At 37.9% G+C, this 15,007-nt stretch overlaps 1 protein-coding gene across 20 annotated transcripts in view; it reads right to left on the reverse strand.

Annotated features, from left to right (window-relative positions):
• The window catches only part of LOC127964594 (tensin-1), a 282,126-nt gene that overhangs the window by 12,390 nt on the left and 254,729 nt on the right, over nt 1–15,007 (reverse strand). For 15 of the 20 annotated variants that reach the window (XM_052564839.1, XM_052564837.1, XM_052564844.1 and 12 more), the window contains 8 exons: nt 13,102–13,286; nt 12,851–12,989; nt 8,649–8,744; nt 5,657–5,825; nt 3,849–4,900; nt 2,516–2,602; nt 1,510–1,638; nt 758–853 (listed from right to left, as the gene is read on the reverse strand). In XM_052564839.1, the coding sequence (XP_052420799.1) occupies nt 758–853; nt 1,510–1,638; nt 2,516–2,602; nt 3,849–4,900; nt 5,657–5,825; nt 8,649–8,744; nt 12,851–12,989; nt 13,102–13,286 (1,953 nt within the window). The remainder of the gene's footprint in view (nt 1–757; nt 854–1,509; nt 1,639–2,515; nt 2,603–3,848; nt 4,901–5,656; nt 5,826–8,648; nt 8,745–12,850; nt 12,990–13,101; nt 13,287–15,007) is intronic. The other 5 variants (XM_052564840.1, XM_052564846.1, XM_052564848.1 and 2 more) reach the window with 1 other exon arrangement.

Consider the following 15,007-nt stretch of genomic DNA (forward strand, 5'->3'; position numbering starts at 1 on the left):
GGTGAACTGATCCTGTGAGCAGTGGGCGTCCTGGAAGAGATTCAGCTGGAGGAGTGGAGCTTAGGTACTTCTGTACATTTATTAACTTGAGTAGTATTCCCGACAACACCGGAATCCTGCCAGATTTCACCCACACCTGAAATCCCCCTGCTTTTATTCCCACAAAATCCGAGTTGTCCTTCATCTGTTCTGCTTTTCGATAATAAATACACGCTTATGCAACGGTTAACGTAACGGGATGTTTGAGCTCTTATGCAAGCTGCCCAGCCCTGGATTTTTATGCCTCCTTATTTGATGTGGAACGGGGCATATTGAAGAAGACAGCACTGTCCATTGAACAGACCAGGCCTCCGTGTAATGTGGTCAGCAGACAGTAAATTACAGAGGGGCCGTCTTTAAGCTGTACTTAATAATGTCTGCTGCTTCCATGCTGTCGTTTGGACTACATATGTTCTGCAGCTTTCTGGAAGCTACACGGACAGCTTGATTTAAAGGGAAGGATTCACATGCTAACTTGTATTGAACCACACAAGCATTTGTTCTACAAGCTTGACAGATTGGACTTTCACATTAGTGAACATTCAGCAAATGGTTCTCGTGTCAGTGTTCGTAAGCTATGAGGAGCAAGGAGGCTACATAGGCAGAAATCCTTTCAACATGGTTCATTCTAATAAAAAATTACTATTTGAATGTATCTTCAACATGCTAATATTAAACACAGGTCAGAAGGGATTCAAATTGAAACGGTTTAATTTACCAAAGTACGGCTCGTTGGGACAGCCCTTCAGTCTCACGCCTTTTGGACTCGTCTCAATCAGGAAATGTCTCACCAACTCATTAGTGACGTCTCCAGCTGAAATAAATATGGGATAAAAATGTTCAAATAAAGTAACACAGCATAATAAAACAACCAATAATAGTATCATTTGTAGAGCAGACTCTCCCTCTGTTGATATCTTTACATTTACTTAAATTATTGATTTTTTTTTCATATTAGCAATGCACAATTATTCAAATATTTGTACACAATTGACTGAATTGGTGTTTTTCTCAGTCTTAAAAACAGTGTTTCATGTCCATTATAATATAATTAAAATAAATAAAACTAAATTTATTGATTAAATGGACATGAAGCAAATCTACAAAAACAAATAACATTTTGAACTGTTGAAACTATTTTATTACACAATAAAAAAGAGCATATATAAGATTGAACGTGCCACAACCGACCAATCATAATACATTATTTCAGAGAATTATATACTGTAATAATATGGAGTAAAGAGAATAAGTGACAGGTAGTGCAGGGAAACCACTGTCTTTGGTTTTCATTATGAAACGTTTTAGTGTGTGTGTGTGTGTGTGTGTGTGTGTGTGTGTGTGTGTGTGTGTATCTGCTGGGGACACAAAAAGATAATGATCCAGGTGAGTTCAGATCTCCTGTCTGGAATTGATCTGGCAAATGATTATCTGCATTAGCCGCACGCCCGGAGGAGGCACATGAAATACCTTTCTTTGTAGGTTGCACGGTCGGAGGTGGAGAGGCAACTTTCATGGCCAAGCCGTAAGCCCCTCTGAAGGAATGACTGTCCCGAATGACAAAGGCTCCAGGCTCTTGATCCTTCAGCATGTTGATCGCTACAGTGAGGAGAAGAAAATCACAAAGGCAGTCTATTTGTAGCATAATGACAGCTTCAGTCTTATAAAGTTAAAAGAAATATAATCAACCCCCCCACCAAAAAAAATTAAATGATAAAAGTCCAAATTGTGTGGCATCCCAGGATCTGTTTATTGTGCAACAACAAATATTACTAATAACCACAAAAATATAAATATTATTTAATTTTATTATTTAATATTTATTATATTTTATTCTATAAATATATTCACCAGTTGTTTAAATATTCTTTTTTTATTATAATTATTTTAATATATATATATATATATATATATATATATATATATATATATATGCATATTATTCTTTTATTATTACTTTATGTCAATCATTTTGGGGGGGGGGGGAAGCATCTGCTAAATTAATAAATGTAAATGTATTTTTCACCATGTGACACCATGTGATCATTATTCACCAGTTGGAGATGTGAAAGTGAAGGCTATAATATGTTAACAAATTGCTGTAATGTACCCTGCAGTTTTACACACAGAGAGATAGGGAGCGAGTGGAGGAAAAAACCTTGCTAAGCAGGTTTATTCGTTTTCGTTAAGACAAGTTAATGAAGCAACAGATGCAGATGTTCGCTGGATTTAACTGCGCACACATGTTGAGTGCCGTGTGATGTCACTGCATGTGCTTGCGTTTAGAGAGGACTCCAGCGCAGATGATCTAATCCAATAAGAGCACAGAGGAGAACCAGATGTGGAGACTAACAGCGATTGACCTCATATAGGGTGGCGTGAGACATATTTGACTGTTTATGGAAGTTGTGAGCCTCATTCGGGGGTCTAAATATAGATGAATTAATCCTGGGACACACATACACTGCATCCTTACCTTGGTCTCTGGAGATATCTGGTTTATACCAGAATTTGGACGTGTCCTGGACAAACTTCACGTTCAGCCTGGTCTCCGGACTTCCATCTGGGAAATGAAATATCAGCTGTAAACTGAAACTGGTTTAATATGCATAAGCTAATGAATGGAGCACTCTTTCAGTACTACACTGACACACACACCTGTCTAATCAGTATCAGAAGTATTTAATCACTTATTAAATTAACGACTTTAACACCTACAACAAGCACATATTTTTCTCACAGCCCAAGAACACAGGTCCTGTAACAGCACAGATGTAATACAGTCTTACCGCTCTAAGAAAACGGTTAGTACAACAAAAAAAGGACACACATAAAAAATAAAATGTTATTTCAATGGTATCCTAAAAGACATGGAAGAAGATAAAGTCCATGATATGCAATCAATAAGAGAATGCTATTTTATAGGATCTCATCAACGATTTAAAAATTATGCATTTTCTACTTAATGCATCAGTTCATTGTATTCACTGCATTTTCTACTAGACATTAATTTACGTTTTGTGATTTACAATAAATGCTCTAACATCTGATTACATTGAGCCCGCTTTTTGCATTTCCACTATGATCCATAAAGTTTATTTATTATAATATACAGTACTATTTAATAGTTTGGGGTCATGGGATAAAAAAAAAATAAAAAATAAAAAATTGAGTCTCTATGGTCACTAAGGCCCCATTATTTTAATCAAAACACAGTAAAAACTGTAATAATGTGAAATATTACTATAACTAAAAAAAAAAAAAAAAAAAAAAAAACTGTTTTCTATTTTAATATATTTTTTAATGTAATCTATTCCTGTGTTGAAAATCTGAACTTTCAGCATCATTACTCCGGTCTTCAGAGTCACATTGGTTTCTTATAATATTATTCAGATTATTTTTATTTTTGGACAATAGATAATTCGAAAGAACAATATTTATTTAAAAGAAAAATCTTTTGTAAATGTCTTTATTAAAGTATAATAATAATAATAATAATAATAATAATAATAATAATAATAATAAATAAATAAATCTAACTTACTTTTTGAATTCTTACACATTTTTGAATGGTAATATATATTATGAAAAATATTCAAAAATTCAGTTCAATACAGATCAACCTTCCATATATGGCATTTCTGTGTATTATTCAATCATACTTAAAAACGACACAATCAGCAGTTACTTAGAAAACTTCCTTACACTTAAATTAAAAAGAAAATTAATTGTAGCAGTAACTGAATTGGAATTTGAAGGCACTCCGAATCCAATGCTCCCTACTGGAATTTATCTTCATGAAGTCTTACCATGCATGTTGAGTTTGGAGAAGTCAGGGAGCGTGTGGAAGAAATGAACGCTTGGAGTGCTGCCGCCACTGGACACCGGAGAGGACATCTTCCCGTTGAGCGTTCCATAGGACAGTCCACCATTGGAGCGATCGCTGCTGGACATGTGTCTCTTTTCAGGAAGCTGTGGTTGGGGGCCGGGACTGCCCTGCCTGAATCCCACTCCATCTATGTATCCCGCCGGAGAGACTGGGAAAGAAGGTGTAGATGGCACCTGGTATCCAGAGGAACTGCTTTGGCGCGAAAGGGCTCCGTGCCGCTCTTCTGGAGTGGTGTAGCCGCTGTACATCGGGTGCCTGTCCAGACTAGGGCTACCCTGCGTTAGGGATGGGTGGCATCCCAGAACGGGGCTGCCCTGGTTGGGATGTGTAAGTGAGGATTGCCTGCTCAAGACAGGGCTACCCTGGTTGGGTTGGGTAACAGAAGGCTGTCTACTCAACACCGGGCTGCTTTGATTAGGCAGAATGATTGGTTGATTTGGGGACGCCTGTCGGTTGAGGACTGGGCTGCTCTGGTTGGCTTGTCCCATAGGTTGCCTGCTGAGAATCGGACTGCTCTGAGTCCCATGGGTGATGGGATACTGTCTGGAAAGCATGGGACTGCTCTGCGTTCCTTGGGACACCATTGCATGTCTTCCTTGCAGGGGACTACCGGCCATACCAGGTAGGTGACCATTGCCCGGGATCGGCTGTCGGCCCAGAACGGGGCCGTCCTGATTAGGTAGCCTGTGCTGAAGGCCGGGAGCAGACGTCATGTCGGGCAGGACAGCTGGGTATCTCGTTTCAGGGCTTCCAGCGAGTGGCTGGATGGTCGTGACATTATTTTGCATGGCCTCTGGTAGAGAGGGGCTAATATCAGGTGTGATGTAGCCACCCAACATGCTGCTAGAGGTGGGGTTAAAGGGTGTGGGTGTTTGGTATGTGTTTCCGGAGGGCTGGGAGTGATGGACAGAGTCAACAGCAGCCTGGGACAGAGAATTCAACCCCAACCCGCGATCGGTCACTGTGCTTTCTCTGAAAGAGCGCAAAACAAGAGAACAAGAATGATTATGAAAGATAAGCTACTAAAGACTGATATTCAAATGCATTTGTAACAGACAGTACACGGATAGTTTTTAGCTAGATGGCCTTCTGCATTCTGATGCATTTATTGTGTAGTCAAAAAGATTTGATCTCACATACCGTACTCATACAAAATGCTAAGAGAGACTGCATTTAATTACATGTAGCTGAATGTGGATAATGAAAACATTTGCATGTATATCATTCATCCATTACATTATTAGTTGGTAATTATTTTATTTTTTATTTTTTTTCTGTGACAGTCAATTATTGTAACATGGATTTATAAAAACAAAACAAAATGTTTCATAATTTTACATGTCAATAAAGTAAACACAAATGGGCTGATTTTCATCAAAATAAGCTGCAAGGTGGACCAAATGTATGGTGCTACTCAAAGTCTGGATATTCCAGTTTGAAATCAGTGTGTAAATCTATTCAAAATTGCTTTCAAAAATAAAATGAAATATTTTATTTTTTCAAATATTTATTTCTTTATTTCTTTATTTTTATTTTATTTTTTAAAATTTATTTTATATTTTATATATTGTATTAATTTTAGATTTTTATAAAAAAATAAAAAATACAAATATTAAAAATTGCTTTCAAAAATAAATAAAAATATAAAAATAAAACAATAACTTTTTTTTATACAAAATGTAAATATAAAATAACACTGTATGGAACATGAGGCTAGAGGCCACTTACACTGCATCTGGTCTCTGAATGGGGCTGCTGGAGGAAAGAGGAGCGTTGTAGGCATGGGACGGCCCAGCAGGACGAGCTAAGCTGTCACTGTCATATGTTGGAGACACGGGGGACGCTGGTGGTCCATTTGCAGCTGCTTTGGCCACAGACTCCACATAGCTACGAGGCTCTAGCAAAAAAAGAAAGACAGAAATACCTGTGAGTGCAAGAGTTTAGACAAGTCAAAAAGAAAAGTTAAAACTAAGATAATAAATAAATACTTTCTAAACCCAAGAGGTGACATCTGACCCTGAACTGTGAAGAAATTTCACAGGTGAACAGGATAAAATGAGTTGTAATGAAGAATGGAGACGACCGTGACGTGTAAAATGGCAAAAATCGACCAGAAGGTGAGGTGGTTTGGATGTAACACTAGACGTAAATCTTGTGCATTCTTACCTTCCTCATCCTCACTTTCTGTTTTCCAGACAGCAGAAGAACAAAAGTATAAGACAGAAATAGTAGAAGTTCAAAGAGAAATGGAGAAGGGATACTTGCTAATCGTGAAAAACAACGAACGATAACAACTTCATACATTAGTATAAATTAATTTCTTCCATAATCACAAAAACACAACCTCTGCTTGTTTTCCATACAAGCAAAGTTGGAGGCTGTTCAATAAAAAGGACAAAAATTTTCCCTAAAAAATGTCAAATTGGTCCATACGACTCGTGTTTTGTCTCCTTTTGTATTTTACCCTAGTAAAAATTCATCGTTATGACACAAGGGTGCAAAAACAAAGAAAGCATTTGCACATTTGTGCAAATTATTACTTTTAAGAGAACAAAAAAGGGAACACAAGCAAAGAAAGCACAATGTTATCTACATTCACATTTTCGCTGCTCGAAATACCAACAGGCCCAGTGCAGATTGACATTTCCAAAGTTACATCCCTTATCTTCAAATAAGCACATGACATCATTTAAGCTAACTATAGTAAGACAAAGAGGCCCCTGTGACACATCATCTCCTAATAATGTTAGTGTGTGTACTGTATGTGTGGATCTTGTGTTTGGGCCGGCCTCAAATGAATTCCCTGAGGAGCGACGCTAAAATCAGCCCTGCATGAGAACTTGTTCCAAACTAAAGAGTCTCCGCAACTCCTCATAGGATCCTGTTACCTCCGACTCTACAAAAAATACATAAGTCTGAACCTACGGAGACGAGACCAGTTCATACATCACCACGGAAAACAAAAGAAAAAAGAAATAGGAAAAGAAATGTGGACTTGTTTTCATGGCTTCACCCCTGGAGACATTGTAAAACTGCATTAAAAGAAACAATTGAATACATTGTTTTCTGGCAATATTTTTGCTGAGCATGTTAAAATAAAGTTTAAAAATCATCAAACCATCAAACATTATATATATCCTTGGGACAAAGAGAGCGTAATAAATCAACTTAATCAACTTAAATGGGCTCTGTTCCAAAAACTGCCTATATAGGGAGCTACTTACTGAGACAACATCCTCATAAGTGACTGATTTGGCAACTCTGAACATATTTAAATTGAGATGGTGCTAGGATAGCAACATGACACTCCAATAAACATAAAAAAATAACTTTAATATTGAGTAAAGTAGTCCATTTTTAATTACCGCATATTAAACTAAACTGAAGTTTAGTAAAACTAAACATTTTTCACTGGAAATGTATTCGATTGGAAATGTGTTAGGAATATGCTACTGAAGACATTTCTAACATTACAAATTGTTTCCACAAAAACATATAAAATAATTAAAGCAGCACAACTGCTTTCAACATTGATAATATTAAATGTTTATTGAAAAGAAAATCAGCATTTTGATTAATTTCTGAATAATCGTGTGACACTGGAGTAAAATATTTCACAATATTATATATTTTATTTTAGGTGAACCAGTGGTTAAATATACCCACATATCTATGAAATTATGCATAGAGAAACTCGAAAGAATTAACTCAGAAACACAAACATGCCCCCTCTGCACTCTGGGCACTCTTGTTTTTAGGAGGTGTTCATTTGCTCTGCAACAATACTTTAGGATCGATATTTTCACGTTCTGAAGGCTTCAAGTGCCAGTAAAACCAAGTAAAAATGCATATGCTTTCCCAAACAGCTGTAATTTTCGCTGCATTGCATGTATGCATTCTGCTGCGCATGCGCAGTGTGAAACACAGGACGCTATAACAGGAAGAAGCTCCAGCGTATCAACTACCAAAGTCGTCTCTGTTTATCGAGCTTGGCATGAATGTATTTGAGAGTAACTGGGGTAAAACCTTAAGCATCTTCAGTGTTTTCGTCGTGGCGCTCGCCGCAGTTTTTTACTATCTTGAGAATTACGTCCAAAAATGTGACGTAATTAACATCAAACAACTAATTAACGCCGTTAACGCCGTTAACGCGATATACATATATATACATATATATATATATATATATATACATATATATATATATATATATATATATATATATATATATATATATATATATATATATATATAAATCCTGATTTCAAACTTTAGAAAGATTAAGAATTTGGCCAAAGGGGCATTTTAGAAAGTACAATAATAATGTGACCTTTTGTATCAATGATCCATTAAAATGCAGCCTATATAGGCAGCTCACTAGGTTATGGAACAAAACCTTTCACTCTCTTCCACAGATACACACGCACACATTAAAAGACCACAGTAAAATGATCCCAATATAACCGCATATGAAAAGAAAACACCAATTCATTTAAAGATACGTATGAGCTCACGGCTCAAGAGAGTAGAAAAGGCGAAGGGGAAACACTTGAGAGGGAGAAGTGAAAGGTTATTTTGATATATGGCCCACAAGATGTGTCTGAGCTCCCTTTATGGAGCACGGCATGGTGCGGCTCAGACCAAAGCCAAATGACCACGCGTGTCTGCATGTGCAGTACGCTGTGTGTGTGTGTGTGTGTGTGTATGTGTAAAACCTCACCTGAGCCTGTCTGATTTAGTAGAATCTCAGCAGGGTTGTGGGGCTTCAAGCCCAGGAAGGACAGTGGGGTTTTAGCCAGTCCCGGAGGAGATCGACCTAAAGCAACACAGAGTACAGAAAGAAGCATTTTATTCAGTGTTATCAACTTAAAACATACTTAAAGCAAGTACATCAAGGCAAATGCTTGTAGCTTGGCAAGCTTGATTTCACACATTGCTGCAATCAGAATAGAGTTCTAAATCAATAAAAAATAAATAAATAATAATAAATAAATAACAGAAATATTTCTGTTAACTGAATGTAAGAACACTTCCCACATAAACGAGTAGTTCAGTTCTGCCTTTTTCATTATGGAGGAGAGTCACTAAAAATAAATAAATAATGGTATCAAATCAATGTTTTTATTTAAAATAAAAATCACTTAAACTAGTAAATTAAAAACATTAAAACATAATAATAAATATTGAAAATAAACTGATAAATCATTTTAAATTGAACAATAAAACATTTAAATGGAAACAAAAATTTCTACAAATGTCTTTTCTTTATCCATTTGCCAGCTGAATTAAAAAATCCATCCATGGAATGTTCATGATTAAATGTCAATATTTTTAACAAATCTCTGGTTGCTTAACGAATCGTACTAAATTAGACAGTCCTATTTCCAAAGTGTGTCAGACTGTAATTCATTATGCATTATGCAATGCTACTGTATATAGCCTATGGTCTTGATTTGTTTTTAGCAAGCCAAAAACACATCTGGTTTAATGGCCCAGACATTTGAAGGTAACTCTATCACTCCCATGAGAACTGAGGTTTGTTACGGCAGGAGCAAATTATGTTCAGTATGAACTTACACTTGCAATGCATTGGCCAAGCATTCACATCTGCGTTTGCGTACTTGCACAAAGTATGTTTTTGGTCCTTATCCCTTATAATACAGATCAACGTGTACCACTTTCATCTTCAAGGCATCAGCGTTTGACAATCTTATCAAAGAGACGGACTTCCAGATCAAGAGCCTTTGAGAGACTACTGTGATACCCGCTGAGCTTTTAAAGACAGCAGACTGAGGTGGCTATTTCAGTATGTGACATGGATGGGGAATGAGCTAATGTCTCATGCTTTGTGGAAAGGCCGTGCAAGTGCCTCTTTAAAAGAGTTAACCATGTGATTAACATTCGCTGTACCGGTGCCCAGTCAAAAGAACTAAAACAAGACGGATCATGCAGACAGCATACACCTCAGCTGAACAGATCTGGAAAACGTCACATTGAAAACATTCAAGACCTCACTCCACAACGAATGCAACGGACAACTGGATGAGTGACTCAAAAACAACACATAAACAGTGGTGCCCAGAAAAACAAGACTGGTGTGAACACACAAATGGGAAAAAATAAATGGTGGTGTGGACGCAGAGCTGTGGAAAGCAGCACGCTTTGAAGACAGCGAGGGTTTTGAGTTTAGAAAATGTCTCTAAATTGCACAAATGATGCATACATTGTTGCATCATTCCATCCCGAAATGTGTCAGAGCATAATGCATAATGCAATCCATTTTTCTTTACTTCTATCTGACAGTTATTCCTGGATGTTTACTAAAAACCTTGTTTTACCACAATAGTTGATTGACAGGTGAGTGGGTGGTCCTCTGTGGTTTGAGCAATCAAATCACACTGTTTTGGACCACGTTACACCTTAGAAATTTAGAAATTGCTTTCAGTCGGATCATGGTGTTCTTCAGGGCTGCTCTCCACGTGCATTCTGGGAAAGGCCGAGCATATGCTTGCATTTTGACAGGACCAAGTCGATATCATTGCTGACACACATGCACTCTCCACTTACCAAAGAATCCAAATCAATTCTTTGTTTGGCAGAATAAGTGCCTCAGCATTGGACACAAGGAGAAGGGAAGGGGATTGTATAGAGAAGCTTTCCAGCCTCCCGTTCTCTGCAGGAGGAGGGAGCCACAGTGACGTGCTACTAGAAAGTGGCTACTGGAGCATGTGAGTGTCTGACCACCTCCAAACAGAAATGAGCCCCTATGGGTCACCTGCTCCCCAGGAATCCAACACAACCATCAACATTTTTACAGATCATGTCATCAGCTAGGGCCGGGTGATCTATATTTGTTTGTAATTTTTTTCTCCAACCATTTGATGCTGTTTAATATATCTCAAAAAATTTTCCATTTGCACAGAAATGATAATTTAGGAGATCATTTCAACAGTCACTGCTGTCAAGTACAGTAAAATATTTCACTGAAAAACTAAAATATAGTAAAAATCTAAATAAAAATAATCAAGCCATGCTTTCCTCTGGTTTTCATTAAATAAAACAAGAAATAGTTATATTGAAGCATGTTAATTTATATGCACCAATGTAACAATATAAACACTAAAATGTACCTAAAAGTATTTTTAATTTTTTTTTTTATAATTTGAACTGATTCACGTAAATGAGTCAAACTTCCTATACCAGATGTAACTTTTTTTGCTATTAAAGTTTTAATTACATTAATTCTTATCATAAACAACATTTACCCTACATATTTTGACGGAAAACATTGCATAAGAATCAGAATGAGTTTTGATTTGAATCTTTTAAGCAGATTGAAATGAAGCACAGGAAATCACTCAACTTGTGTCTTAGTGTTCTCATATTAAGAGTTACAACAACAAAAAGAGGGATTACAAAACTATTCTAAGGAAAATGTCATTAGGAACTTACTGTATAAATAAAAAGCACATTATATCACCAGCAAAACAACTGCTAATATATCATGAATATTCAATATACCTCTCAGCCCCAATGTTCACTAAGTATCCAGAGGAAATACAAGACAAAAGGACAGGACGTGACTGATTATGTTTGTGTTATTGTAGGCTGAAGCTCTGTTTTGTTCTCTGAAGCCACATCTACTGTAGGTGCTCGTGGTCTAGTCTGAAAGCTTTGAACGTGAAGTGGCCTCAGGGTACGATGTCAGCTCAAGAGAATGACCTGAATCGCTTTCAAATGAGGTGTCTGGTAAAAAGAAATGCTGTTGAAGTCCAAGGAAAACAGAGTTGCTTAGCATTGTGTGCGTCTAACCTTGTAAAGAGGCTACAGACTTTTACAAGAAGCTTTATATTACGCCTGCAGGGACAATATGCTGGAGGGGAAGATGAAGTAATAGGTTATAAAAACCTGTACGGGAGAAATTCATCTGAACATGAAACCTGAGGTGCATGTGTGCTTGTTCTTGCATTGAGATACAATGACTGTGGAAGCTAACATGCGGCAGGAAAACTGCTGATGAAAAACACTTCTGAGAACCACAGATGTTGGGAATTGCTGGGGAGCAAGTGAGAGTGGGGGTCTTTCTGATCTGAGCACTTATGCATGTCTATGAGCCAACACAAAGTGTGTGTTATCACTCAAACGGAGGCCACACATATTTAACGTTGAGACCATGTGAATGAACTACAGCATCTGTTAATGATATCTACTGGCTCATGCAAACACCCCGAGGTAGGGTTGGATTTAAGTGCAGCCAGACCTCACGTTGGCTTATAGACAGTGTGTTAATGTAATGTTAGCCCTAAAGATTTTTTTTTTACAGAAAGAAGCAGAAGAAGCTCTGTTACAAAACCTAGTGAGCTTTCTTGCTGTCTACCACCTACATAGGCAGCTGCCTTCATCATACACATGAAATGTGACTCGCAACTGATTTCAATTTGAGATTTGTGTTAGCATGTTGCTAAGCTAATGGTAAAACATTACAATTAGATAACCCAAAGCTGTTTTTATCAATAGTTTTAGCAAATTATATTCGTAATCAATAACTGCCCGCATTCTCCACCAACATATATGGCGGTATTCATAGTTTTTTGTGATGCATTTTCTCTGTGAAGGGTATAAAGAAGGTAATAATCATGCTGTCTATGTTCTGGAATAGCATTTGTGTTAGAAACACACCTATGATGTTGCCTAAGTAGGCAGTTCACTAGGTTTTGAAAAAGAGCTCTATGATACCAATAACATCCTAACGACTGACAGCTGAACTTCGTTGTAGTTTCTTGCTATGCTAAACACTTCTAGATAATATGAAATTTAACCGAACCAACAATCAGCGATGGCTGTGACCCTTCTAAAGTGTTGACAGAGAGGCAGTTATTCTAGAGCTCTATGGCGCCCTCCTCCTCCAGTGGGGGAACTTACTTAGGTTGAAGTAAGGGGTTTGTGGTGAGACAGGGAAGGCAGGGGTTTGGGGTAGGGCCTCACCACCAACGGTCGGAGGGGGGCTGACGGGACCCCCATCCATTTCCTCAAATGCTTCCCTGTAGCTATGCATATGTCTCTGGAGAAAGAAGGACAGGTGGACACATATCCAAATGCATGAACACATACACATCCAGATTGATTTCTGAGATTAATACTAGGAGTAATGTGAGTGTGTCTGTGTGGTCTACCTCCTTGGGCCGCCCCCCAGGGTTCATAGCAATGGTATTTGCCAGCTCCGGTGAGATGCAGCGGATGGGGGAGCGGACCGAGCTTCCTAGAGTTGGGCTCTCGTCTTGGGAAAGGCCTTCACTGAAGGTCCGGCACCGCACAGGAACCGAAGCCTCATCTGGTGACATTTCACAAGACTGAACTCCTGCCAAGAAAATAAATATAAGATGTCGTTCTCTAATAGATAACTTTTAGGGCCTGCAGAAGAACATTTATCATATGTGAAAAAAAATATCCAAAATGTCAAAATATTCCTTGTAGAAATCCATGGAAAACTGCCAATGGGCTCTTAAGAATGAACTCTCTGTCAAAAGCTGCACTGACGTCCAATTCACACCACATAAAAGCCTGTTGGAACTACAAACAATGTCCTCATTCAAACAGCCTAGATTACAAAAAGCTGGAATATTAGAGAAACTCCATGGATTTAAAGGGTAATGTGTACTTCAGGATAAAGCTCTGGAACAGCCTCAAAGTGACTCCGAAGCCTATTTCATCATGTTCTGTTTGATACCAAGAGTCTCTACGGTGTAAATAAAACTAGATTTGTGTAAGTCTTCTCTAGTAGGGAGGAGAAAAAAGAGAACAGAAATGGGTAACTAAAGGAGTTTGGTAACTGGACGCAGATGGAATGCACCTAAAAAAGTTCACAAAAATCACTATTATAATGGATTCATTCATCTATTCAGTGACTGAAAATCATAATAACCATAACAGTTCTTATTAAAATCTAATTTGTTCTACCCAACATTTGTGTATTTTTATCTAATTTAACTAATAGGGAGTCAAAAATACCAATATAAATAAAAATTCCCATAGAATTAAATGTGCTTTAAATGTGCACAGGGTAACAGCCTGCAATGTATTATGGTGTGTGCTATCACTGTCAACTTACAGATAAGGAAAAATAGCTTTTATGGTTTCTGTGAACATGCAGCCACACACAGTTTAAAGCTCATTCAACTGGACTCAGTTTGAGGGCAAGCAAAGCATTAATACATTCTGGTGGGAGTGAGTGGAATATCATGGAAACCGGGCAACAGGCTGAGCAAAATATTTACTAGCTCCCCGAGCGCAGCCTACGATTGAGACGTGCGGTCAGACCACAGCTCAGACCATCAGAACCTCACGTGCGCTGGGAAACAAATTCAGAGAGATTGACCACTTCCACTTCTGAACAAGCGGCCACCCTTGCTCTTAAACGTGACGTTAGCCGGACATCCAGGGTGCATTTAAACCACTTCTGGAGTGCTGCCCACAAAATGAGCGGTTCAGAACAATAGGGTAGTGATGTCACAAAGGGAGGTCCTTACAGATGGAGTGCTCTCACACTCCATCTGCAATCTATTCACATTCCTGGATCAGACTCATGCGGTTTCTACGACAATGTCAAACATTCAGATTCCAAAACTGACTGGTCTGGGAAGCGATGAATCCAGCGCTTGGATGTGCTGGGATATCACATGGTCTATATCCCCCAATGTCGCTTCAGACAAGGTCGGGAGAGGAAACATGCAAAACAGATGTAGTGAGCCAGATCTACAGCTGTGCATGACAAACTGTGCTGTTACCTTAGTGATCACACTGTCCTAATAGATTCAAGCTGCTGTTACTGAGGTGATTCAGTCCGAGAAACCATCGTTTGAACCAAACAAATAGATTCAAAACAAACAGATTTAATTCAAAATGCTTAATGAAAGACGTACAATACACTAAAATGCTAGTTAGAATAAAGCATAAGTTTTCACACTCTAATTCACTAAATGAAGAAAAGGAATAATGATATGTAATTATATTCATTAGCATGCAACCATATAAACAGCAATATGATCCTACAAATGTTTTTTACTAAAACAAATTAATAAA

This window comes from Carassius gibelio, chromosome B9 (assembly GCF_023724105.1).
Source record: "Carassius gibelio isolate Cgi1373 ecotype wild population from Czech Republic chromosome B9, carGib1.2-hapl.c, whole genome shotgun sequence".
NCBI classification, from domain to species: Eukaryota; Metazoa; Chordata; class Actinopteri; order Cypriniformes; family Cyprinidae; genus Carassius; species Carassius gibelio.